This window comes from Hyperoodon ampullatus, assembly GCF_949752795.1.
Source record: "Hyperoodon ampullatus genome assembly, chromosome: 5".
In the NCBI taxonomy this organism is placed as follows: Eukaryota; Metazoa; Chordata; class Mammalia; order Artiodactyla; family Ziphiidae; genus Hyperoodon; species Hyperoodon ampullatus.
The window spans coordinates 35,085,597-35,112,198 of NC_136918.1; the positions used below are offsets into that span (position 1 = coordinate 35,085,597).

The window sequence follows — 26,602 nt, forward strand, 5'->3', positions numbered from 1 at the left end:
AGAAAACTCTGATTTTTCTGCTTTCACGTTGATCCTAACCCATTTTAAGTAAAAAAAAATATGCTGTAATATTTAAAGTAATTGAAATGGACATGGAAATTAGATTACTTTAGTGTTATGGAAGATGTACTTCAAGTACTCTGCAAATATATGGGAAAGTTGCAAGAAAACTTAGATTCTAAACCCTGCCTGGATTCCTTAGCTACTTGGTGTATTATAATGTTGCTTTGATTACTAGTCAGTACAAAAAGGTGCGTGAAGGCCACAAAACATGCATATGGTGGGAAATGCATGGAAATGAAGATTTCTTGGGAGTTGGCCAAGGCATTTTTATATCCATAAGGACTGTCAACTTAAATTTAGTACACCAGTTATTAAAAAAAGGAAAGGAGTGGGACTCTTGCTTACAACCGAGTTTGGCAGAAACACATTTGTATATTCCTCCCCTGTAATCACGCCGTCCTTTCATTAAGGACAGTGAGTATGCCCACGGAGCAGAATTAATGAAGAATTTATAAAGAATCTATGATAGAGAGCTTCACTAGATTATACAACACTCCCCTTCCCCAAGCACTACTTTGTGTATCTCTGAAACATCTGAAAAATACTTTTCTGTGACTTACTAGGCTGTAGGGAATGAGGAGTTTTAGATACATTACAATTATCTCTAGTAGAATTTGTTATCTTTCTTCCATTAACTGAACGTTTCAACTGGATCTTAAAAGAAGGTTGCCAATTTTCATTTTTTGAGCCTCTCCTAGGTTTTGGATGCTCTAGATCAGTTTGTCTTTTGAAGTTTCTATCTTTGGAATTCTTCCTTTGTCCATTCAGTGATTTGTCTGGAGGTGAGGATGTAGCACGTAACTTATATTCATCTGGGGATCCTTTCTGCCGGTTTGGCCTCATTTGTTCTTGATCCACCTCTTTCTGAAGCTGTAATGCTAATAACCTGTCCTGTTCTTCTTGTTTACGTCTCTCAAAAAGTAGGCATTCCAAATCTATCAGTTTTTGGGTAAAGTTCATTTCTGTTTCTTCTTGGTCTGAGGAAGCTTTGGGGAACATTTTTCTTCTTTTTGCAGAAAAGCATGGATCCCTGACTGCTTCAGACAAAGATTCCTGGTTTTTTCTTTTGGAGATATCTTTATTGATCAGTAGGTGAGACTCTTCATTTTCTGTCTCAACTGTGTTATTTCTAATTATCTGTGTCTTATCTGATACAGTGCACCCACTCTCTGTTTTGCCACAAGGCTTAATTGCAGCTTCTCCAGAGTAGGGAACTCTGGCTTCAGGTCCCTCATGATTTATGACACATAACTCTTTTTCATGATTGCTTGGTCTTGTTTTGACTTTTCCTTCAAGGCACCATTCTTTACCACTGGCACATAACTGAGGCATAGGTGACTCCACTGAAGATTGTGCACCTTGTTCATGAACTTCAAGGCATATCTGAGGAGAAAGTGTTGGCATATCTTCCTCAATTTCTGTGTCTTGCCATGTAGGGCTCTTCACATCACTGCTGTCAGTTTCCTGTAGAAAACAGAAAAACACTGAGTGAACCAGGGGAAAACATCAAGTCGTAATACATAAGTCTAATTACACTGATACCAAAGCTGAGTTGTCACTATAAGGTAATTATTATTACTACTAATAAGATATATTAATTCTTAATAGTATTTTTATTCTGTGTGCCAATTTAGATTAAGGTATTTCTTCACTTTCACTCCCATGAAAACCTACAGTTTAAAATCCACCAACTAGTTCTATATATGGCCAGGAGCTGGCACCATGACTTGACTTCTCATCTTACAAACTTCCTCTAGCCCAGGGATTTTTAATCGCTTTTTGGGTCACAAACCCTCCTCCTTTTGGCATTTTTGTGAAGCTTACAGACCTCTTTGAGAATAATATTTTTAAACATAACAATAAATACATAGGGGGACTTCCCTGATGGCTCAGTGGTTAAGAATCCACCTACCAATGCAGGGGACATGGGTTCAAGCCCTGATCTGGGAAGATCCCACATGCCGTGAAACAACTAAGCCCGTGCGCCACAACTACTAAAGCCCATGCGCGTAGAGTCCGTGCTCTGCAACAAGAGAAGCCACTGCAATGAGAAGCTCACATACCGCAACAGAGAGGAGCCCTCACTGGTTCCAACTAGAGAAAGCCCGCACGCAGCAACAAAGACCCAACATAGCCAAAAATACATACATACATACATACATACATACATATGGAACAATTTATATTGCAACACAATTATTAAAATCTTACAATTTATGATGTAATAATGCATTTCTATTAATACATTAAATAATAAGATCTAGTGGCAAGTCTAATAATTTGTAACACTGAAGGAGGGATGAGTATAAATGATATTTCAAGAGATCTGCAACAAATGTAGAGTAATTAAAAACCTGTGTTATCTACTGGTGACAAAGTCACAGGTACTGTTAACAGTATTATGGTTTACTGGTTTGCTGCCTACATTCATAACTAAAGGAAATGCTAAAATGAGAGGTCAGGTGGAAGTAAAGATAAACTTTTCCTTATATCTAGGTTCATATGTACTCTGTGGATTCTACCCACAGACCTTAAGTTAAGAACCCTTGCTTTAGCCAGTATAATTCTTCTCACTTACAGGTCTTGGGTAAGTTAAGACCTAGGATTAGTTTTGACCATGGGAAAGCCTTAAGAAGAAAGGTTTCGGTACTTCCCTGGTGGCGCAGTGGTTAAGACTCCACGCTCCCAATGCAGGAGGCCCAGGTTCGATTCCTGGTCAGGGAACTAGATCCCACATGCATGCTGCAACTAAGGAGCCAGCAAGCCGCAACTAAGGCATGCTGCAACTAAGACCTAGCGCAACCAACCAACTAACCAACCAACCAAATAAATAAATAAAAAAGAAAAAAGGCTTCAATGAGGACTTGCTTCAAAACAAAAATTCCTCCTTGTTTGCGATCTTAAATCTGTTCTTTTACCTACTTTGCTTTGCATTTACCATTCCTCATAACATTTTTTATGAACCAATGTAGTTTGGATTGGACAAATTCTAGGTTGCTTACCTAGTTTTGCTGTGAATATTAACACCAGGATAGGAAAAAAAAATCCTAGCCTACAATGCCTCTCCCATCAATCCTTAGTTCCAGCATGAGCCAGACCATCTGGACTTGAATTCTCCCTCTATTACCTCTACTTAAGGGACACTGAGCAATTCTCTTGCCTCTGCATGCCTCAGTTTTCTCAACTATAATTGGGCACAAGAAGGGTACCTTACAGAGTTGGTGGTTGTGATGAAGATTAAAGAAAATAAATACATTATTTGGCACATAAATGTCCATTAAATGTTAGGTGCTATAAAACCACCTAGCTAAACTGAAAAAAGTTTAGGAACCTGTGAGTAAAGGGTTAATAAAACTTCCATGTAGGAAACTGACCTTGATGTCAGCTGGCTTTTCCTAGTTCTATTTTCCTGGAAGCCTGATAGAGGTGAAATGTCACCTGTGTTACTAGGCCACAAAGCTTATGGTAAAAATGACCCTTACTGGTGAACTGCATCTGTACTAGGAGAACTAGGAGTGATCTATAAATACCTTGCAGGAAGCCAAAGCTCAGGGCTTCTGTAAATGACTTACAACTCTTTGGCTGTGTTCCTTCCCAAGACCCCTGGAAGCCACACCCATGAGTTGTTACAGTAAATAATTTACTCTTATGGAGCATGGGACTTCTAAGTCTGGGTGGTTACTATGCTCCTCTGCATGGTCTCACTTCCAGGCCATCACTTAGGAGCTCTGCAGTGAGGACTCTTGCTGAATAGATATGCCTGATGTCTGATGCTACCCTACTAGCATGCTTTGTTTACCACTGTGTAATCCTTTAAGTGAAGCTGGTACCAGGGGTAGCCTATTTAGTTTTGTGAGTCTGATGATCTCGGTCAGGGATGTACAAACTACGGCCCATGGACCAAATTCAGCCTGGTGCTTGTTTTTGTACAGTTTTACTGGAACAAAGACAAGCTCATTTGTTTATATATTGTTATGGATTCTTTCAAATGACAACAGCATCACTGAACAGTTGTGACTGAGACCATTTGGGCCACAAAGCCTAAAATATTTACTATCTGGCTCTTTAGAGAAAAGGTCTGCTGACTCCTAGCCTAAGTGAGCCTAAGGTGACTAAGAAAGGTTGTTCCATTTACTATAGTGACTTAAAAAAAGTTAGGAAACTGCAAGTATTAACAATCTATAGCATTAATAAACTTGCCAAGCCAAGAACATCTTTAGCATCCACATACCTTAGATATGGAGTCTTTCCTGTCTTCTTGTACAACTTCAGACTGTGATGCTGACCAAGGTTGAGATTTAGGTGACAAATACCTTAAAAAAAAAAAAAAAAAAGTTTACCAAAATTTGAATGCTTTGAAACACAAGTGGCATGTATCCAATATAATAAAGCCAGATTAGCTATTTATGCTGAAGGCTGTCTGGCTTGCTGCTTGGCTGATTTATCAGAAAGAGTGTAATTCATCTCCCTGTCTCAGGTATTTTGGTCTATTTCTGGAGCAAAACTTAGAAGTCTGAGTATTGATATATTTTAGTGAAAAATAGCAGAAAAGGAAGTAAAAGTCAAATCTAAATTATTCCTTAATTCTCAAAAGAATTTAAACAGGTAGGTACTAGCATCAAAACAATGTAAGACTGTATAGTCTTCCCAAAAGTAATGGAAATGACATTTTAAGTCAGGAGAAGGAATATGTTAGTTTCTTTTTAATGCCAGAAATTCTACATTTTTATCTCTATTTGAAAAATGGTCTATGATTAGATTCTTCACCATTTTGGTATATTTTATTATATACATATTTTATATCAACTATCTACTTAGAGATATAAAAGATTTATCAATGTATCAGCATAAGAGCACATCTCTAAATATCTAAGCATCTTTAATAGGCTGTTTGCCACTGAAAATATTAAGTCTGTAATATAATGGAAAGCATAAAAGAAATGGGAATAAAAGGACAGGTTATAAGAGGTTAGGTATATTAAAAAAAATTTTTTTTGGATTTTGTTTGGATTTTGTAAAAAAAAAATCCAAACACATATACAACTATGCTCAAAAAATGGCACAAATGTTGGCTGTCTTCAAGTGGTGGTAACTTTAGGTGATTTTCAAAGAGCAGCTAGCTTTTATAATTAAAGAAAAAAATGGAAAAATGTCTGATTGCAAATATGTAAAATCGTAAGTTCCATTGTCCAAAGCACCAACGTGTAGCATATATAACATTAAAATAAAATCTAGACAAAGATCTCATATAAAGAATAAATATCCCTTATAGATAAAATAGTAGCTAAACCGCATATTTAGTTGCATCAACCTAAATATTTACTCTGAAAACTTATGAGAATAAGAACTACCTCTAAGTTGATAAAACAGGAGTCCAGGTTTAGTCTCATTTTAATTTTGTTTCCCAAAGCTGAAGAATTCCTTCTGCCAATGTTAGATATTAGTAACCAAGTATATTAAAACCAACATAGAATTATTACAGCTTAATAGTTGTTCAGAAATCCAGAAGCAGAAAACAAAACAAAGTGTGATCAGATACCCATCTAACATAATTGGTGAAGATTTGTGAACTCTCTGGGATATTGTTTATTTGTAATAACCAAGTAATATATGAATACATGTAGGAAGTATGTGTCATTTTCCATTCTTATTTGCTTCCTCATATGTAACCAATTTTAAAAAAAATTATTTCTATATACTGCACACTATCTTTTTTTAAAGCAATCATATTCTTTTGTGATTTCCTTTTTTCACTTATGTCTTATAGATCTTTATAAAAAACTATATACATAGGCCTACCTCATAAAAACAAATAGTTTACAAGAAAATAGTTACAAAATATATGTAAGGGGTGGTGGTGGTGGTGGTGTGATGAATTGGGCGATTGGGATTGACATGTATACACTAATATGTATAAAATTGATGATTAATACATCATAGTTACAGGGAGGGAGATACTGACTGGGAAAGTATACAAGTGAACCTTTTGGAAACAGTCTGTATCTTAATCTGGAGTGTGGTTTATACATATGTAAAAATTCTCCAGAAGTTACATTTAAGATTAATATATATATACTTTAAAAAAAGTTGTAAAATCTTATATTATCGTAAAAACCCGTATACTTATCACTCAGTTTAAGGGGAAAAAAAATCACTGATTTTAAAATTCTTTATGGGGCCTTCTCTGTGTCCCAGCTGACAGGCTACAACTATCCTGAGATGCTCTTATCTCTTGCTTTTATTTATTTATTTATTTTTCCCTTGGTCTATTTTACTTTATGTTTATTGGGGTATAGTTGTTTTATAATGTGTTAGTCTTATGTCTTGCTTTTAAAAGTAGTCTTAACACACACTAGTACCCCTAAACACTTTATTGCTTAGTACTGTATGATTTCTGAACTTTACATATATGGAATCATACTACATGTATCTTTCCACAACTTGACTTCTTCACACAACACCTTCCTGAATCAGGCATGTTTTCCTTAGCCAGAATTCGTTTTCATTGCTGGAAAGTAACAGTATTCTGGTCTACTGTTGGACATGTGGGTGCTTCTGGCTCTTTACTGTTACTAATAGTACTGCTGGGAACATTCCTGCACATGTCTTCTGGGGTTTTAGTGTCTACACTCCAGTCATAGAGCATCAACCTATAGTGTAAGTGCTCCTTATCCTCTAGGATACTTAATATTGCCAGAAAGTTTAATTTTTCCAATAGGGTGAGTATGAAATGTTACCTCATCACTATTTTGTTGTTGTTTTTATTGAGGTGCAATTGACATATGACATTATATTAGTATCAGGTATACAACATAACGATTCAATATTTGTATATGTAAAATGACCTCACTGTAATTTTTTAAAAATTCTATTGAAGTATAGTTGATTTACAATGTGTTAATGTGTTAATTTCTGCTGTACAGCAAAGTGATTCAGTTATATAGATATATTCTTTTCCATTACGGTTTATCACAGGATATTGAATGTAGTTCCCTGTGTTCCAAGTAGGACCTTGTTGTTTACCCACCCTCCCCCTTGACAACCCCAAGTCTGTTCTCTATGCCTGCCTCGCTGTAATTTAAATTAAAATTTCCTTGATTACTAATAAAGTTCAATCTTTTCACATATGTATTGGCCTTCAGCTTTCGTGTTCTGTGATGTCAAAATTTTTTGCCTCTTTTTCTGTAGTTCTGTCTTTTTCTCACAAATAGGTGGGTATTCTTTAATAATAAACTTTTTCCAGTAAATAAGTTGAAATATCTTCTTTTAGAGGGCAGCTTATCTTTTTATTCCCTAAAGGTATTTTGATAAAGACATTTTAAATCTTATTATAGTCTATTTGTTTTGCTCCTTAAAGCATCCCTCTCTACAGATATTCTCCTTTGTTATCTTCCTAAAGATTTATTTTATGTATGTATGTATATATTTACATATTTGCTTACTTACTTAGTCCTAACCACTGGACCGCCAGGGAATTCCTTTGTCTTTTTTTTTTTTTTTTTTGCGGTACACGGGCCTCTCTATTGTGGCCTCTCCCGTTGCGGAGCACAGGCTCTGGAAGCGCAGGCTCAGCGGCCAGGGCTCACGGGCCCAGCCGCTCCGCGGCATGTGGGATCTTCCCGGACCGGGGCACGAACCCATGTCCCCTGCATCGGCAGGCGGACTCTCAACCACCGTGCCACCAGGGAAGCCCTCCCTTGTCTTTTTAATAGGTCTTTAATTCGCCTTAATTTTTACAGATAGTATGAATAGAGGTCCAAGCTAATTTCCCCCCCATATTATCCACTGTCCCACAGGCATTTATTGACAAGTACATCGTTTCCCCAATGACCAGCAACGATGACTACTGTGTTGGTTATCCAAAGTACCCCAAAACTTAGTGGCTTAAACCAACAAACATTATCTCACAGTTTCTGAGGGTCAGGAATTCAAGAGCAGCTTAGCAGGGCAGTTCTGGCTCAGGATTTTCATGAGGGTCCAGTCAAGATGTTGGTCAGTCATCTGGTCAGTAGCCTGACTGAGGCTAGAGGATCACCCTCCAACCAGGCTCATGCACAAAGGCTATTCTGGAGGTCTCACTTCCTTACTGGTTGTTGGCAGAAGGCCCCAGTTCCTTACCATGTGGGACTTTCCATAGGGCTGCTCACAACATGACAGCTAACTTTCCCAGAGCAAATAATCCAAAAGAGAAAAGTCACTTTACGACTTAGTCTCTGAAGTGTACAATGTCCCCCTCTCTGAAGTGTACAATGTCCCTTCTGGTAATTCTATGTGTATACTTAAGTCCAGCCCACATTCAAGGGGAGGGGAATTAGGCTCAGTCTTTTGAAGGGAGAAATATCAAAGATTTGTGAACATATTTTAAAACCACAAAAGCTAGGGCTTCCCTGGTGGCGCGGTGGCTGAGAGTCTGCCTGCCGATGCAGGGGACACGGGTTCATGCCCCGGTCCAGGAAGATCCCACATGCTGCGGAGCGGCTGGGCCTGTGAGCTATGTCCACTGGGCCTGCGTGTTCGGAGCCTGTGCTCCGTGGCGGGAGAGGCCACAACAGCGAGAGGCCTGCGTACCGCAAAAACAAACAAACAAACACAAAAGCTAGCATAAAGGTTCTATAAACTGTGGTGTGTTTCTAAGCTATCTATTATTTTGTCTTATCATTTTGTCTATCCATACCTGTGCAAATAACACATATGTTAACTTACTATAAATCTGAAGCATCCATACCTCCACCACACATTTTATTTTTCATCAGGAGTATCTGAAGGCCCTTTCTCGTCCATATAAATTTTAAAACAGAATGCAAGAAAAAAAAAAAAAGGTTGGTGGGACTTCCCTGGCGGGTCAGTGGTTAGGATTCTGTGTTTCCACTGCAGGGGGCACAGGTTTGATCCCTGGTCAGGGAACTAAGATCCCATGTGCCACGTGGCAAGGCCAAAAAAAAACACCCCCAAAAACAAAAACAACAACAACAAAAAGGTTGGGATTCTGATTTCAAATGCATTTAACCTATAGATCAGTTTGGAAAGATATGACATTAAGCAATTTTGTAACATTAGACATCTTCCAACCTGCAACTACTACGTATTTCTTTAATATAGTAAAATTTTATAACATGCTCCATAAGGACTTTCAGAATTTTCAATAAATTTATTTCTAAGTACTTTTTATTTTCTGATGCTACTACAAACAGAATCTTTGTTGTTACGTTTGCAGTAGACTTAAAAAAAAATAAATTTATTCATTTTATGTATTTATTTTTGACTGCACTGGGTCTTCGCTGCTGCACATGGGCTTTCTCTAGTTGTGGCGAGCGGGGGCTACTCTTTGTTGCAGTGTGCGTGCTTCTCATTGCGGTGGCTTCTTTTGTTGTGAAGCACTGGCTCTAGGCGTGCGGGCTTCAGTAGTTGTGGCACGCAGGCTCAGTAGTTGTGGTGTACGGGCTCTAGAGCGCAGGCTCAGTAGTTGTGACACACGGGCTTAGTTACTCCGCGGCATGTGTGATCTTCCCGGACCAGGGATCAAACCCGTGTCCCTGCATTGGCAGGCAGATTCTTAACCACTGTGTCATCAGGGAAGTCCCTTGCAATAGACTTTTTGTATAGATTTTTATATCTACCAAGCTTGCTAATCTCTTATTAATTCTAAAAATGTACCTCTGAACTCTTGGGCTTTCTATAAAATTATTCCACCTCTGAATAACAATAGCTCCTTTTCCCTTCCTTACCAAGCTTATAATCTTTTATTTCCTTTTATTGCCTTACTGTAAAGACTAAAATCTCCAGTATGACACCGTGTTTTCCTGGTCTTAAAAGGGGAATGATTTCTATTTTCTACCATAAAGTATGATATCTGATACAGGTTTTCTGGTAGACATCCTTCAACAGGTTAAGTTTCTATTCCTACTTTATCAAGAATTATTCCCAAGTTTTTCATATTTAAACAGTTAATAGGTTAACTTGCATTGATTCATTTTCTAATTATTAAGCCAGCAACATATTTCTGGAATTGTCTTGTTTTTTTTAATTGGAGTATAGTTGCTTTACACTGCTATGTCAGTTTCTGCTGTTCTTTTAAAAATTTTTTTAAATTAATTAATTTTTTTGGCTGCCTTGGATCTTCGTTGCTGCACACGGGCTTTCTCTAGTTGCCGCGAGTAGGGGCTACTCTTCGCTGCGGTGCATGGGCTTCTCATTGCAGTGGCTTCTCTTGTTGTGCAGCACGGGCTCTAGGCGCGCGGGCTTCAGTAGTTGTGGCACGCGGGCTCAGGAGTTGTGGCTCACGGGCTCTAGAGTGCAGGCTCAGTAGTTGTGGCGCACGGACTTAGCTGCTCCGCGGCATGTGGGATCCTTCCGGACCAGGGCTCGAACCCATGTCCCCTGCATTGACAGGCGGATTCTTAACCACTGCGCCACCAGGGAAGTCCTGTTTTTCTTTTTTTAATTGAAGTATAGTTGATATACAATATCATGTAAATTACAGGTGTACAATACAGTGATTCACTTTTTTTTGTTTTGTTTTGTTTTGTTTTGTTCTTGCGGTACGCGGGCCTCTCACTGTTGTGGCCTCTCCCGTTGCGGAGCACAGGCTCCAGACGCGCAGGCTTAGCAGCCATGGCTCACAGGCCCAGCTGCTCCGCAGCACGTGGGATCCTCCTGGACCAGGGCACGAACCCACGTCCCCTGCGTGGGCAGGACTCTCAACCACTGCGCCACCAGGGAAGCCCAGTGATTCACATTTTTAAAGGTTATATTCCATTTACCGTTATTGTAAAATACTTGCTATATTCCTTGTGTTGTACAATATATCCTTGTAGCTTAATTTATACCTAATACCTGTACCTCTTAATCCCCTACTCCTATATTGCCCCTCCCTCCTTCCCTCGCCCCACTGGTAACCGCTAGTTATCAGCCTGTGAGTCTGCTTCTTTTTTGTTATGGACGTGTCATTTTAGATATATTTTCATTCTTTCTTCTTTTTCTGATATGGCATTTAAAGCCTTCTAAATACTACTTCAGCCATATCCCAGAAGGTCTGATGTATAATGTTTTCAGTTCTATATTTCCATAAAGATTTATTCTTTAACCAATGAGTTACCTAGTAGTTTTTCTTAATTTTCAAAACACTTTAGTAATCTTTTTGTTAATTATTTTAAATTTGAGGTGAAATTCATATAACATAAAATTAACCATTTTGGGCTTCCCTGGTGGCACAGTGGTTGACAGTCCGCCTGCCGATGCAGGGGACACGGGTTTGTGCCCCGGTCCGGGAGGATCCCACATGCTGTGGAGCGGCTAGGCCCGTGAGCCATGGTTTCTGAGCCTGCGCGTCCGAGCCTGTGCTCTGCAACGGGAGAGGCCACAACAGTGAGAGGCCTGCATACCACACACAAAAAAAAACATTTTAAAGCGTACATTTACAAAGTTGTGCAACCATCACTTCTATCTAGTTTGTTGTTTATGTTTAAGAATTCTTTATATATTTCAGAGACTAGACCTTATCTGTTTTTAACTTTGTGTACCTTTAATCCACCAGTTTCTCAGTTTCTTCAATTTCTGCTTTTAAATTCATCAGTTTATTATTATATTTCTAGTAAATTTTTATCTTTATATATTTCAAAATATATATTTAGATTCATGAAGATTCATGACAGTTATATCCTTTATGTAGAATAGTATTATATCAATATGAAATATCCCTGCTTTTCTTTTAATGGTTTTTCTCGACTTCTACTTTGCATTATATCAGGCATTAACAATATTGATGTTGCATGTCTATTTCTTCTTTTAATAGCAATCACCTCATTTAATGCTGCCCTCTTCCCATCTATCTCCATCTCCCTGTCCCAAATTTCCACCATCTCAAATCCTAAATTTCTATGAACTTTGAAAGGAAGCAAATTACCTGCACATATTTACCCAGTTGAATCAAAAGCCCTTACATGTTTTTGAAGTCTAGATTGTAGTTGATAAACTTTTTCAACTATGAATTACTATGGAAAAGCTTATATCCTCATAGAGTCATCAACTCTTCCTGTTGCTATGAGGGGCACTCTGGGGCAACTAAATTCACTCCACTGTTGACTACCTGACTTATGTTTTCTGTACAGTAGGGAAGAAATGTAATATATAAACTGGGAAAAAGAGGGTGGGGTAATGATCTAGATGCCAAACTGTAAACTCCTTCAATGGGGATGACCTTATATGGAACTAGAGTCTCACCTGAATCTAAATTAAGAGAAAAAGGAAATGGGAACAACATGGAAATCCTGAGCAATGAAGATAAAAAAGGTTTCACATCCCTCTTCATGCTAGCCAGGAATCTAAGCTATGTGAGCATCTCTCTTATTTTCACTTTACATCAACCTCAGACCATCTGGAGGGTTTTCATGCAGAGCTGATGGGCCAAATTTTGATATAGAAGTAAACTATATTCACTTACTTCTGAATATCTCCAGTGTGTGTTTGTTTGTTCTTACTTTTCTTCTGTGACTTGGTTGTGACTGGATCAGATTTTTCGGAATTCAAGGGCGAAGCCAAGATACTTCCCTCACAGAAATTGTTCTTCAACAGCAGAAAAAGCATAGAACAATTTTAAAATAAAATAAGCTATTGATCAATTCAGAATCCACAATAGAATTTTTCAGGAATTATTAAAGTCTATATATCCTTTGAATAATACTGACCATGCAAAAATTAATATAAACAAGATAAAGTTTATCTAAATTGCATTTTTACTCTACATTATAAACACAAAGAGCATGATGGTACTAATCTCATTAGCTGATAATTTCTGCTAACTTTTCTAATGAATAATTTCATATTTATAACTACCTTAATCTGTAGGGAAAAATTCAGAGCTGTGGCTGTACCTGGAATAAAATTTATTTTACATAAAATAATTTAATTTGGGGATTTAAGGGCATACCAATAAATATCATCAATATTTACTTGCTGTCTCATGGAAGTCTCATAAGTTTCTTACTACACTATTGGAAAAATTAATATACATGGTGGCGGTAGACATTTGGCCTAGGACCACCAAACTTTTACAAGTAAACGAAAAATTATTTTAAAATATCAGTAGATCTGCTCTTATAATCCAATGTGAAAACACGAAGAATTAAAAACAATAACTCTTGAAAGACAAAGTTGACCCCAGATTTTCCTCTCTGATATTATTTTCTCTCCTATCCCATTTGTTATTCTATTGATCTATGTCTTTTTTTTTGGCCACACTGTGCAGTTTACAGGATCTTAGTCACCAACCAGGGACTGAACCCAGGGCCACAGCAGTGAAAGCGCCAAGTCCTAACCACTGGACTGCCAGGGAAGTTCCATGGTCTATGTCTTTTATTTAATTTTTCAATTGTGTACTGCTCCAAAGCTATTCCACTTAAATTTTAAAAGGAAATACATTTTTAAAAAGGGCATATAATCTAAAACTTGGTTATATTATTATGAATGGCAGGCCTCTCGAAAATGGGGAAAAAAAAAAACCAACCCAATTCTGGATATACTTAATTTGGGTAAGTATATTTTAAGATATTTGTTGTTTGAAAGCAGAGGAATTGTTTTTAGAGGCTCTCAAACCTGAATGTACATCAGACTTCCCTAGTTGCCTCTGGGAGTGGTACTCCCTAAATCCCATCCCCAGAGATTCAGTATTTTAAAAGAACTACAAGTGATTCTGCCAGGTTCTTTCAAATCACTGGGTCCCACTGTATCCTTTGGTCTTACAGTATGTGTTTTATCATTCTTTCTTTAATTCATCGTCCCCTGGGCAGTAATTTAACTACGGCAAGATAACAAAATCCAGGTTTAATATGTTATTTAAGAATTTAGGGACTTCCCTGGTGGTCCAGGAAAGCACAGTTAAGACTGTGCTTGCACTGCAGGGGACACTGGTTTGATCCCTGGTTGCGGAACTAAGATCCTGCAAGCCGCACAGCGTGGCCAGAGAAAAAAAAGAAGTTAAAAAAATATTTAATGTGCTTCACTTTCAAAAAGTGATCTGCATCCATACAATGGAATATTTTGCCACTCTTACAAAAGAATTATACACTATATGTAGTAATATAATAGGAAAAATCTCTAAGAAATAGCCGAGTGAAAAAGGTCAGGAGAAAAACAGTGTGATTCACACATCCTTTTTATGTAAAAAAAAGTTATAAGAAACTGTTAATAGTGCTAACTAACCTTTGGGGAAAGAGACTGATGTAATGGAATAGGAATAGGAGTGGCGAAGTGGGGGGGGGAAATGGAGCTTTCATTTTCCACTGAATAGCTTTCCTGCATAACTGAATTTACTAACAACTTACAAAAATGGTTTTTTAAAGCATACCTGGATTAGAGCAAATATATAACAGTATGCCAAAAAAGGTTTGCTTTAAGTAGAGCAAATATGTCAGAAATAGTTTCTAGTTATGGTGAATGCTTCCTTTTTTAGACTGTTCAAAATCACATAGTCAAAGCAATAGGAATGTAAATACTTCAAAGTTCTTTCTTAAAACTTACAATTTTAAGGCTTAGCTTTCTTGCCAGCTCTTCATCACTTTTCAGTTGTTCTTCCATCTCTCTTTGCCTTTTTTCTGCCTGTCTCTTTTCCTCTTCTTCCTCCTCTGCCAGTAACCTCTGTATGTATTCTTCACTGGCTTTGTTTTCTTCTTCCTCATTGGCTCGTCGCTCTGCCTCCACCTTAAAAATGATTAATAAAGAACAATCCTTCTCTGAACTTTTTAGTATACTTGCAATATTTCTTTCTTTCTTTTTTTAAATATTTAATTTTGTTTATTTTTGGCTGCGTTGGGTCTTCATTGCTGTGTGCGGCCTTTCTCTAGTTGTGGCGAGGGGGGGCTACTCTTTGTCATGGTACGCAGGCTTCTCCTGTTGCGGAGCATGGGTTCTAGGCGTGCGGGCTCGGTAGTTGTGGCTCGCGGGCTCTAGAGCGCAGGCTCAGTAGTTGTGGCGCATGGGCTTGGTTGCTCCACAGGATGTGGGAACTCCCCAGACTAGGGATCGAACCTGTGTCCCCTGCATTGGCAGGTGGATTCTTTCCCTATCAAACACCCAGGAAGTCCCAATATTTCTTAATAAGAATAGAAAAATTAAAAAAAAAAGAACAAATTGGCAGGAATTAAAATTTCTCAAATGAAGTACAAATCCGGAGAGGCAAATTCCTATAGAATAATTCAGGAACTCTCCTTCAGGAAGCCTTCCCCAGTCAGCCCAATGAAACCTTGATCAAAGCCTCATCCCTCCACATTTCGGTCCTTATCACATTTTCCATTACACTGTCACACATTTTTGGAAGTCTTTCTAGGTGATACTTTTCCTCAGTTAACAGAAGGCCATGTTCTGACTCATTTTGGCATAGGTTTCTGAACTAAACCCTAGCAAGGGAATGGAATGGTAAAAACTGACTTAAACCAAACAGTGTCCTTCCCTGAGGTCGGGATGAATCCCCAAACATGGTGGGCAGGGGTGGAATAGTTGCTGAAGAAACAACCACAATGGTCATTATATGATTTACAGATGAGGAAAGACACAGAAAAGCGTTCCTAGATCAGAAAGTGATCTAACTTTCTTTTCTTAGCTCAGTAACTGGCAGGGGGGAGACTCAAACTCAGCATCTAGGACCTAAGGCCATGCTTGTGGGCAGCTGAACTATACTTCCTGAAAGAAATAATGTAACAACTACTTTAGACATCTAAAGGATTTGACTCAAGAATAAGTCCTTGACCCAATTCAAGTGAAGGTGACATGAGTAAAGGTTTGTTAAGGAACTTTTAAGTTTTCTTGCTCTTAAAGGAAAGCCACTGCAAGAGACAGCTGGCTCTTCCTCTGCATACTGTTGTATATGCACCTGAGGTTCAGAAATATGCAGCTACCTTGTTATTAGCCTGAGGATAAAGCCAGCTGACAGAAGTTAGCAAAGAAATGGAACTAGAGCTCTGGATGAAACCGACCCTGAAGCCCCTATTAACCTCTGGAATTCCAGTAAATTACAATTTTTTGTCACCTGTACTCAAAAGCATCCTGAAAAAACCTGTTCTCACTATATTGTTGTAAAGATTAAATTACTCCTTACTTAAGGAACTTCCCTGGTGGTGCAATGGTTAGGAATCTTCCTGCCAATGCCAGGGGACACAGGTTCGATCCCTGGTCTGGGAAGATGCCACATGCCGCAGAGCAACTAAGCTTGTGTGCCACAACTACAGAGCCTGCACTCTAGAGCCTGCATGCCCTAGAGCCCGAGCACTGCAACTACTGAAGCCTGCGTGCCTAGAGCCTGTGCTCCACCACAAGAGAAGCCTGCAAACTGTGAGGAAGAGTAGTTTCTGCTCACCACAACTAGAGAAAGCACACGCGCAGCAAAGAAGACCCAACGCAGCCAAAAAATAAATAAATAAAACCCTTACTTAAGAACATCGTCTAGACAATATGCTGACAACTATCATAATTATTTACTAGTGCTTCTAGAGATCTCATGGTCTAATACAGTAGCCACTAGCTACATGTGGCTACTGAGTAGCTGAAATGTGACTAGTCCAAATCGAGATGTATTATAAGTACAAAATACACAATTGCACACTAAATAAGAAAAAAAATAGTCAATACTTTCTATACTGATTACATAATAAAATATTTTAGATAGGGCTTCCCTGGTGGCGCAGTGGTTGAGAGTCCGCCTGCCGATGCAGGGGACGCGGGTTTGTGCCCCGGTCCGGGAGGATCCCACATGCCGCGGAGCGGCTGGGCCCGTGGGCCATGGCTGCTGAGCCTGCGCGTCTGGAGCCTGTGCTCCGCAGCGGGAGAGGCCACAGCAGTGAGAGGCCCGCGTACCGCAAAAAAAAAAAAAAAAAAAAAAATTTTTAGATATACTGGATTAAATAAAATATACATAAAAATTAATTTCATCTTTTTTTAAAATACTTTTAAAAAATATTTATTTATTTATTTATGGCTGTGTTGGGTCTTCGTTGCTGCACGCGGGTCTTCTCTAGTTGCGGCGAGCAGGGGCTACTCTTCGTTGTGGTGCGCAGGCTTCTCATTGTGGTGGCTTCTCTTGTTGCGGAGCATGAGCTCTAGGGTGCATGGGTTTCAGTAGTTGCGACACATGGGCCCAGTAGTTGTGGCTCGTGGGCTCTAGAGCACGGGCTCAGCAGTTGTGGCCTATGGGCTTAGTTGCTCCATGGCATGTGGGATCTTCCCAGACCAGGGCTCGAACCCATGTCCCCTGCATCGGCAGGCAGATTCTTAACCACTGCGCCACCAGGGAAGCCCCTCATCCGTTTTTTTTAAAAAAAATCTTTTAAAAATGTGGCTAATAGAAAATTTTAAATGATATATGAACCCACACCATATTTCTATTGGACAACACTGCTCTACATTAATCAGGGTAGGGGGAGTACTAGGGCTTTCCTAGTACTAGTGAAGTTCAAAGGCCATAAGCACCACTCCCTCTTTTCATATTTAGGTACTTCACAGTTAGCCCTTTATGCTTTCCTCACCTAAATGCATGGTTTGTGTCCCCCAAAATTCATATATTGAAGCCCTAATTCCCAATGTGATGATATTTGGAGGTGGGGCCTTCGAGAGGTAATTGGGTCATGAGGGTGGAGTCCTCATGAAAGGGATTAGTACCCTTAGAAGAAGACACACAAGAGAGATGATCTATCTCTCTCTTCCTCTCTCTGCCATGTGAGAATACAGTGAGAAGGCAGCTGTCTACAAGCCAGGAAGCAGGCCCTTGCCCAATACCACATCTCCCAGTGTCTTAATCTTGCACTTCCCAGATCCAGAACTGTGAGAACAAATGTTTGTTGTTTAAGTCACCCAGTCTATGGTGTTTTTGATATAGCAGTCTAAATGGACTTAAGACACCCATAATCTACCACCTTTTCCCCATCCTTTATGCTCAAAGCTTCACGGAAATGAAAAAAATGTCCTTCATACCTAAATGCTTACAGATCACTACCACATAAGAAGAGCATGTATAAATAAATTAAAGCTAGTTTTAAACTATTTTGAACACGTGTAAAAAAATGGAGCCTTTATAAAGCACATTAAAATTATTAACATTTCAATATATACTATTTATTTACATAAGCACATAAAACTGTATGTAAACACAGCAGAAAATTTTTCCAGAAAAGAGTACTTAGTAGTTAGTACTAAACTAATTTTAGTATTAAACTAAGTATTAAACTAATTCTAAGTATTAGTACTAAGTACTAAGAGTACTAAGTATTTAGTACTTACCTTGCTTATCTCCTCTTCATATTCTCTTCTTAATTCCCCAGGTTTACTTAATAGGCGAACTGGCTGATAGTCATCAACTGTTTCAGATAAAGAAAGAATATTATATTATAGGCAACACCGAATTCTATGGCTAGCTTTGATCTTCCACTAAACCTATATTAATATAAAAATGCAAAATTAAAATAAACATACAATTATTAACAGCTATAGCAATATTTTTTAATGGAATTCCATTTTAAAAGAAAGGCCAGGACTTCCCTGGTAGTGCAGTGGTTAAGAATCTGCCTGCCAATGCAAGGTACACAGGTTCGATCCATGGTCCGGGAAGATGCCACATGCTATGGAGCAACTGAGCCCATGCGCCACAACTGCTGAAGCCCGAGCGCCTAGAGTCCATGCTCCGCAACGAGAAGCCACCACAATGAGAAGCCTGCGCACCGCAGCAAAGAGTAGCCCCCACTTGCTGCAACTAGAGGAAGCCCGTGCACAGCAACGAAGACCCAATGCAGCCAAAAAATAAATAAATAAAATTAAAAGAAAAGAAAGGAATCTACGTTCCCTGGAATTAACCAAATACAAAAAAAAAAAAAGGCCAGGGACTTCCCTGGTGGTGCAGTGACCAAGAATCTGCGCTCCCAATGCAGGCGGCCCAGGTTTGATCCCTGGTCAGGGAAATAGTCCACATGCTGCAACTAAGAGTTTGCATGCCACAACTAAAGATCCCGCGTGCCAAAACTAACACCTGCCTCAGCCAAAAAAAAAAAATAAAAATAAAAAAATAAATAAAATAAAATAAATAAATAAGTATTTAAAAAAAAAAGAGAGGCCAGAGGTTTTCTGGTTCAAAATGGCACACGAACACATACACTTAGTTCTTTCTCTAGAATCCATTAACATAACAATAAAGGAAGTTTTAAAAAGTAATCCTACAATAATAGCAAACACATATTTCTCAAAAAAAGTATATACAAATGGCCCACAAGCACATGAAAAGATGCTCAACATCACTAGTCGTCAGGGAAATGCAAATCAAAACCACAAAGAAATACACTTTGTACCCATTAGAGTGGCTACTATAAAACAAACAAAATAACAAGCACTGGCAAGGAGATGAAATTGGAATCCTTGTGCACTGTCAGTGGAAGTGTAAAATGGTATAGCTGCTACGGAAAACAGTATGGCGGTTGCTCAAAAAACTAAACATAGAAATACCGTGTGATCCAGCATTTGCACTTTTAGATACATATCCAAAAGATATGAAAGTAGGGTATCAAACAGATACTTATACACCATGTCATACCCAGCATTATTCACAACAGCCAAATGGTGGAAGTAACCCAAGTGTCCATCAACATGAATGGATAAATAAAATGTGGTAAATACATACAGTAGGATATTATTCAGTCTTATAAAAGAATGAAATTCTGACACATGCTACAACACGGATGAACCCTGAAGACACCATGCTAAGTGAAAGAAGCCAGACACAAAAGCACAAATACCTACTTTGTCCTCTACTTATATGAGGTACCCAGAGTAGTCAAGTTTGACAGAAAGTGGAATGATGGTTGCCAGGGGTTAGTTAGAGGGAGGGGGAATTGAGGAGATATTGTTTAACGGGTACAGTTTCAATTGTGTAAGATGAAAAAGTTCTGTAGATGGATGGTGGTGATGGCTGCACACCAATATGATGTTCTTTTTTTTTTTTTTTTTTTTTTTGGTGGTACGCGGGCCTCTCACCGCCGTGGCCTCTCCCGCTGCGGAGCACAGGCTCCGGACGCGCAGGCCCAGCAGCCATGGCTCACGGGCCCAGCCGCTCCGCGGCACATGGGATCCTCCCAGACCGGGGCACGAACCCGTATCCCCTGCATCAGCAGGCGGACTCCCAACCACTGCGCCACCAGGGAGGCCCCAATATGATGTTCTTAATGCGACTGAACTGTATACTTAAAAATGGTTCAAATGGGGATTTCCCTGATGGTGCAGTGGTTAAGAATCCGCCTACCAATGCAGGGCACACGGGTTCAAGCCCTGGTCCGGGAAGATCCCACATGCTGTGGAGCAACTAAGCCCGTGCGCCACAACTACTGAACCAGCGCTCTAGAGCCCGTGAGCCACAACTACTGAAGCCTGCACGCTCTAGAGCCTGCGTGCCACAACTATTGAATCCGCATGCTGCAACTACTGAAGCCCGCACGCCTGGAGCCCATGCTCCGCAACAAGAGAAGCCACTGCAATGAGAAGCCTGTGCACTGCAACAAAGAGTAGCCCCCGCTCACCACAACTAGAGAAAGCCTGCGCACAGCAATGAAGACCGAACGCAGCCAAAAAAAAAAAGAAAGGTAAATTTTATGTTAGGTATATTTTTACCAAAATAAACAAAACTTGATAAAAAGTAAATCGCTTTGGGAGTTCCCCGGTGGTCTCATGGTTAGGATTTGGTGCTTTCACTGCTGTGGCCTGGATTCAATCCCTGGTAGGGGAACTGAGATCCCAAAAGCCACGCGAAAAAAAAGGAAAAAAGTAAATCACTTTACACATTAGACACAATAAAAAATAGCTAAGATAATTTAGAAAAAGAACAATGAAGAGAGATTTACTGTATTAGATATGAAAACACATAATTAAGTAGAATTAAATGAAGAAGGCGTGGTACAAACACAGCCATCAAGAAACAGTTAAAAAAAAATGAAAATCCCCCAAACAGCTCTGGAAAACAAGCAGACTGTTGTTTGATTAGGTAAACAGTATACAATGAGGATGTATCATTCACCAAGCAGTGTGGTTCCCCAGGAACTTTCAATTCCTGGGGGAAAAAAAGTTAAGATGGCTGTTTTATACAACACTCAGATTGCAGGTGAATTTAAAAAAATTTAATGGAAACTAAAAATGACTAAAGAAAATATAAATGATAAATTCAAAATTTTAAGATAGGGTAGATTTCCTGAATAACAGAAGAAATACCCAAACAAAACTTTAATATGATGACAAACATCACAAAGTTAAAAACAACAAACTGGGAGAAGTTATTTGCAATTACATAAATCAATAGACAATTAACATGCAGAATATAACAAGAACTTCTACAGGTTAAGAAAAACACACTTCAGTAATGGGCAAATGAAAGGACCATGCAATTTACAGAAGATGCTTAACTACTCACTCTATAGTAAGCAGAACACTGTAATTTAAAAAAAAATTGGGGGACATCCCTGGCAGTCCAGTGCTTAAGACGCCACGCTTCCACTGCAGGGGGTGCGGGTTTGATCTCTGGTCGGGGAACTAAGACCCCACAAGCCACACGGTGGGGCAAAAAAAAAATTTTTTTTTTAATACAACTACTGAGATTTTTAATGTTTACTGATTTGTACACAGGTAAATCTAAACTAAGATCAGTAACTTTTTCAACCGAAAACACAACAAATTTAAATTGCCTTAATATACTTCCAATAATCTAAATGCAGCAATTATTTGCTGTTTCTTAAACAATTTCTAAGAGTATGACAAATTAAAAAAAATCCACTTTATAGACTAGAAGCGACTATGACAGTCAATAAGTGCCATCTGTTTAAAGTACCTCACAACACTCATTTGTGTTAGTTAGCTCTAAAATATCTCTCGTAAACTACTGAAATTAAATGTTCCCACTGTACTTAATATTGCTTTCTTACGGTGAGTGTTCTTCTTAAGAAGACAAGATTCACTAAAGGAAATTTATCCCCATACTTTTTATTTTACTCTGAAAGAAAAATCCAAGTTAATTAAAGAACTAAATGTCCAATACTGGACCAAAAATCAAAACAAGTAATAAAACCTAACTTGAACAATTAGGCTGTTTATAAAATTATTCTTCCATCCCTCAGTTTGACTCCGCTTGCATCATCAAGGAAACAGCTTCTACTCCCAATTAAATTAAATTTGCTCTGTAGTACCAATCTCCCTCTGAAACCTGTAGGAATTATTCTTTGACTTTTTCTAGCTTCTGGTGGTTTGCCAGCAATCTCTGGTGTTCCTTGGCTTGCAGATGCATCACTCCAACCCTCTGTCTTCACATAGTATTCTCACTGTGTGTCTTCACATCATCTTCCTTCTGTGTGTGTGTATGTCTATGTCCAAATTTCCCCTTTTTATGAAGAGACCAGTCATAATAGATTGCAGCCCACCCTAATGACCTTAACTTGATTACCTCTGTAAAGACCTTATTTCCAAATAAGGTCACATTCAGAAGTATTAGAGGTCAGAACTTAAATATATCTTTGTTATGTTACATGTAACAATGTGTAATACATCCTCACTGAAAAACTAAAAAACACTACTGAGAGGAATAAAGATCTAAGTAAGTAGAGAAATATACTATTTTCATGGGTACGAGAGCTCTATATTGTTAAGATGTCAATTCTCCCCAAATTGATCTATAGATTCAATGCAACCCCAATCAAACTCCCATTAGGCTTTCAGTAGAAACTGACAGGTTGATTTTTAAATTTACATGGAAATAGAAAGGACCTAGAATACTCAAAGCAAACATGAAAAAGAATAATAAAGTTGGAGAACTATCACTGTGTGCCTTCAAGACTTACTGTTACTGACCTAGGTTCTTGGACTCTTTAATCAACAGAAAGTGGTAAGAGGTCAGATGAGAAATTCAGGCAAGCCTTTATTGGGACTTGTGCTACAGCACAAGGGAGCAAGAACAAGCAACAGGTGCCCCCGTTCGCTCCCCAAGGGGGGCAAGGTGGGTCCTTAGATGGGGTGAGGGTAGGAGTGGATTGGTGAGTTGGGCCAGAGGGGTGGCTTAGGTGGTCTGCCCACCCCCTTGGTGGTGCTGTGTGCAGGGAGCTTGCTATTGCTATTGCTCCTGGCACCTCAAAAGTGGCAGCTGGGTTTTGGCCTTTTTGTGTCTCATTGTTCATAATTTGCCCCAAATGCCCATGCATGTAGTTATTATTTTTAGTCCCTTATAGTTTTTTTTGTATTCTGTTGGTTAAGGAGATGTTTGTCCAGGCACAAGCACTCCAGTAAAGGGTCTCACGGCCCAGGCCATCTCATTACCATAAAGCTACAGTAATGAAGACACTGTGATTTAAACATTAGAATCAACAAATCAATCAGTGGTGGGACTTCCCTGGTGGTCCTGTGGTTAAGACTCCATGCTCCCAATGCAGGAGGCCCAGGTTCAATCCCCAGTCAGGGAACTAGATCCCACACGCCACAACGAAGATCCCACATGCCCCAACTAAGACCCAGTGCAGCCAAATAAATAAATAAAATAAATATTTTTTAAAAAGTCAGTGGAATATAGACCCACACTTACAAGAAAAGCTTTTACAAGTGATAAAGGAATAACTAATATTCATAAGGAAAAAATTAACCTCTATCTCATCCACTATTCAAAAATTAATTTGAAATGGACCATAAGCCTAAACATAAAGGCTAAAACTGTAAAGTTTTTAGGGGGAAAAAAAAGGGGAATATTTTCATATTCCTAGGGTTTTCTTAGATAGGACACAGAAAGTAATAGCCATAAAAGGAAGTTAATGAATTAGACTTCATGAAAATTAAAAATTACAGCTCATCAAAAGACACCATTAAGGACTTCCCTGGTGGTGCAGTGGTTAAGAATCCACCTGCCAATGCAGGGGACATGGGTTCGAGCCCTGGTCTGGGAAGATCCCACATACCACGGAGCAATGAAGCCCGTGTGCCACAACTACTGAAGCCCGCATTCTAGAGCCCATGAGCCACAACTACTGAGCCCATGCGCCTAGAGCCTCCACCACAAGAGAAGCCACCGCAATGAGAAGCCTGTGCACCACAACGAAGAGTAGCCCCCGCTCACTGCAATGAGAGAAAGCCCGCGTGCAGCCACAAAGACCCAACACAGCCATATATAAATAAAAAATAAATTTATTAAAAAAAGAAGGAAAGAAAATGAATATGCAAACCACAGACCACAGAAAATATTCACAAAACACATCTGGCAAAGTACTGATACATATCACTACTGAACTCCTACACTCAATAATACAAAGATAAAACTCAAGGGGCAAAAGATTCAAGCAGGCACTTCACAATGGAAGACATACAAGTGGCCAGCCAATAAAAAATGAAAAAAGATTCCATATCATTAGTTACCTGGGACGTGCAAATTACAACTACAATGAGATACTACTACAAATCCATCAGAAGGATTAAAAGTAAAAAGAGAGATAACAGCAAATGTTGGTGAGGATATTGTAAGTGAACCAAATGTGTCCCCTCGAAATTCACGTAGAAATCCTAATTCAATGTGATGGTATTTGGAGATGGGGCCTTTGGGAGGTCTAATTAGGTCACAAGGGTAGAGATCCCATGAATGGGATTAGCACCCTAATAAGAGGCCAGAGAGCTGGCTAGCTATCCACTATATGAGAAATAATCAGGAAGAGGGCCAAACCAGGAACCAAATTGGCCAGCACCTTGATCTTAGACTTCCCAGCTCCAGAACTGTGAAAAATAAATCTACTGTTTAAGTGACCCACTCCATATACTTTGTTACAGCAGCCCAAACTAACTAACGCAGATGAGCAGAAGCCAGGATTTGTATATGTTGTTGCTGGGATTAGAAAATAATACAACCACTTTGGAAAATGATCTGGCAGTTTATTTTATAACCAAACATATACCTACTCTATGACAGAGCACTTCCACTCCTAAGTATTTGTCCAAGAAAAATGAAAACATATGACCACAAAAATAAACATGTACAAGAATCTTCACAGCAACTTTATTCAAGATAGCCAAAAAGGGCTTCCCTGGTGGCGCAGTGGTTGAGAGTCCGCCTGCCGATGCAGTGGACGCGGGTTCGTGCCCCGGTCTGGGAAGATCCCACATGCTGCGGAGCGGCTGGGCCCGTGAGCCATGGCTGCTGAGCCTGCACATCCGGAGCCTGTGCTCCGCAACGGGAGAGGCCACAACAGTGAGAGGCCCGCATACTGCAAAAAAAAAAAAAAAAAAAAAAAGATAGCCAAAAGCTGGAAACAGCTGAGGGACCATGAACCGGAGAAGAACCAACAAGGGAAGTGGATGGAGGAAGGGAGCCCACAATCAGCTCCACTTAGCTCTGCAGCACTGAGCTGGAAGTGATAAGAAATGCTGGTATTCTTCTCCTCCTGGAGGGATGCTTGACTAGGAGCTAGGGAGACAGGGAGCCCTGTCTTCCTGTCTTGGCCACACCCACTTGGAGTGGAGCTTCCCTCTTGTTGAGCTAGGGAGAGAGAAGGGCAAATTGTGGCTGCAGAGAACAAGGGAATTCCCTGGCGGTCTAGTGGTTAGGACTCCACGCTCTCACTGCCAAGGGCCTGGGTTCAATCCCTGGTGGAGGAACTAAAATCCCACAAGCTGTGCAGCACAGCCAAAACAATAAGAAAGATTAAAAAAAAAAGTATAGTAGAACAATACTTAAAAAGAAATAAACTACTAATAACCACAAAGGGATAAATCTGGAACATTACACTACGTAAAAGAAACTTGTACAAAAGAATACACATTGTATGATTACTGTTACGGGTTGAATTGTGTGCCCCCAAAAGATATGCTTAAGTGCTAACCCCTGTACCCAAGAATGTGATCTTATTTAGAAATAGGGTTGTTGTAGACATAACTGAGTTTATATTGGAGAAGGGTGGGCCCTTAATCTAATATCACTGGTGTCCTTGAAAGAGACACAAAGAGAAGAGATGACTTTGTACAGACACATAGGGAGAATGTCATGTGACTATGAAAGCAGGGGCTGGAGTTATGCAGCTGCAAGCCAAGAACACCAAGGACTGTCAGCAACACTCAGAAGCTAAGAGAAAGGCATGTAACAGATTCTCTCCAAGAGACTTCAAGAGAACATGTGTCTGGACTCCTAGCCTCCAGAATTGTAAGAAAATACAATCTGTTATTTTAAGCCACCTGATTTGTGGTAGTTTGTTATGGCAACCCTAGGAAACGAATAGAATTCCATTTATATGAAGTTCTAGAGCAGACAAAACTCATCTATGGTGGGAAAAAGTAAAAACAGTTGTTGACTTTTGTCGGGTGGAGGTAGGGCTTAACTGGAAGGGACATGAGGATAATTTCAGGTGTGATGGTAATGTTCTACATTTTTAAAGGGGTTTGTGTTACAAAGGGTTATAGTTATGTGAACACACAGTGAGATACAATTAAGATTTGTACATTTCAATTATATGTAAATTTTACAGTGAAAGAAAAAAGTTATAAGCTAATATTGATCTTTAATAATATGTATACT

General features: G+C 39.3%; 1 protein-coding gene across 2 annotated transcripts in view; it reads right to left on the reverse strand.

The window, feature by feature from the left end:
* Positions 1-573: 573 nt before the first annotated feature.
* Positions 574-26,602, reverse strand: part of RNF168 (ring finger protein 168) — a gene marked incomplete at both ends in the record, with an annotated part of 44,963 nt that continues 18,934 nt past the window's right edge. For both annotated transcript variants that reach the window (XM_079704380.1, XM_079704379.1), the window contains 5 exons: positions 574-1,527; positions 4,295-4,376; positions 12,503-12,624; positions 14,578-14,757; positions 18,325-18,401. In XM_079704380.1, the coding sequence (XP_079560506.1) occupies positions 574-1,527; positions 4,295-4,376; positions 12,503-12,624; positions 14,578-14,757; positions 18,325-18,401 (1,415 nt within the window). The remainder of the gene's footprint in view (positions 1,528-4,294; positions 4,377-12,502; positions 12,625-14,577; positions 14,758-18,324; positions 18,402-26,602) is intronic.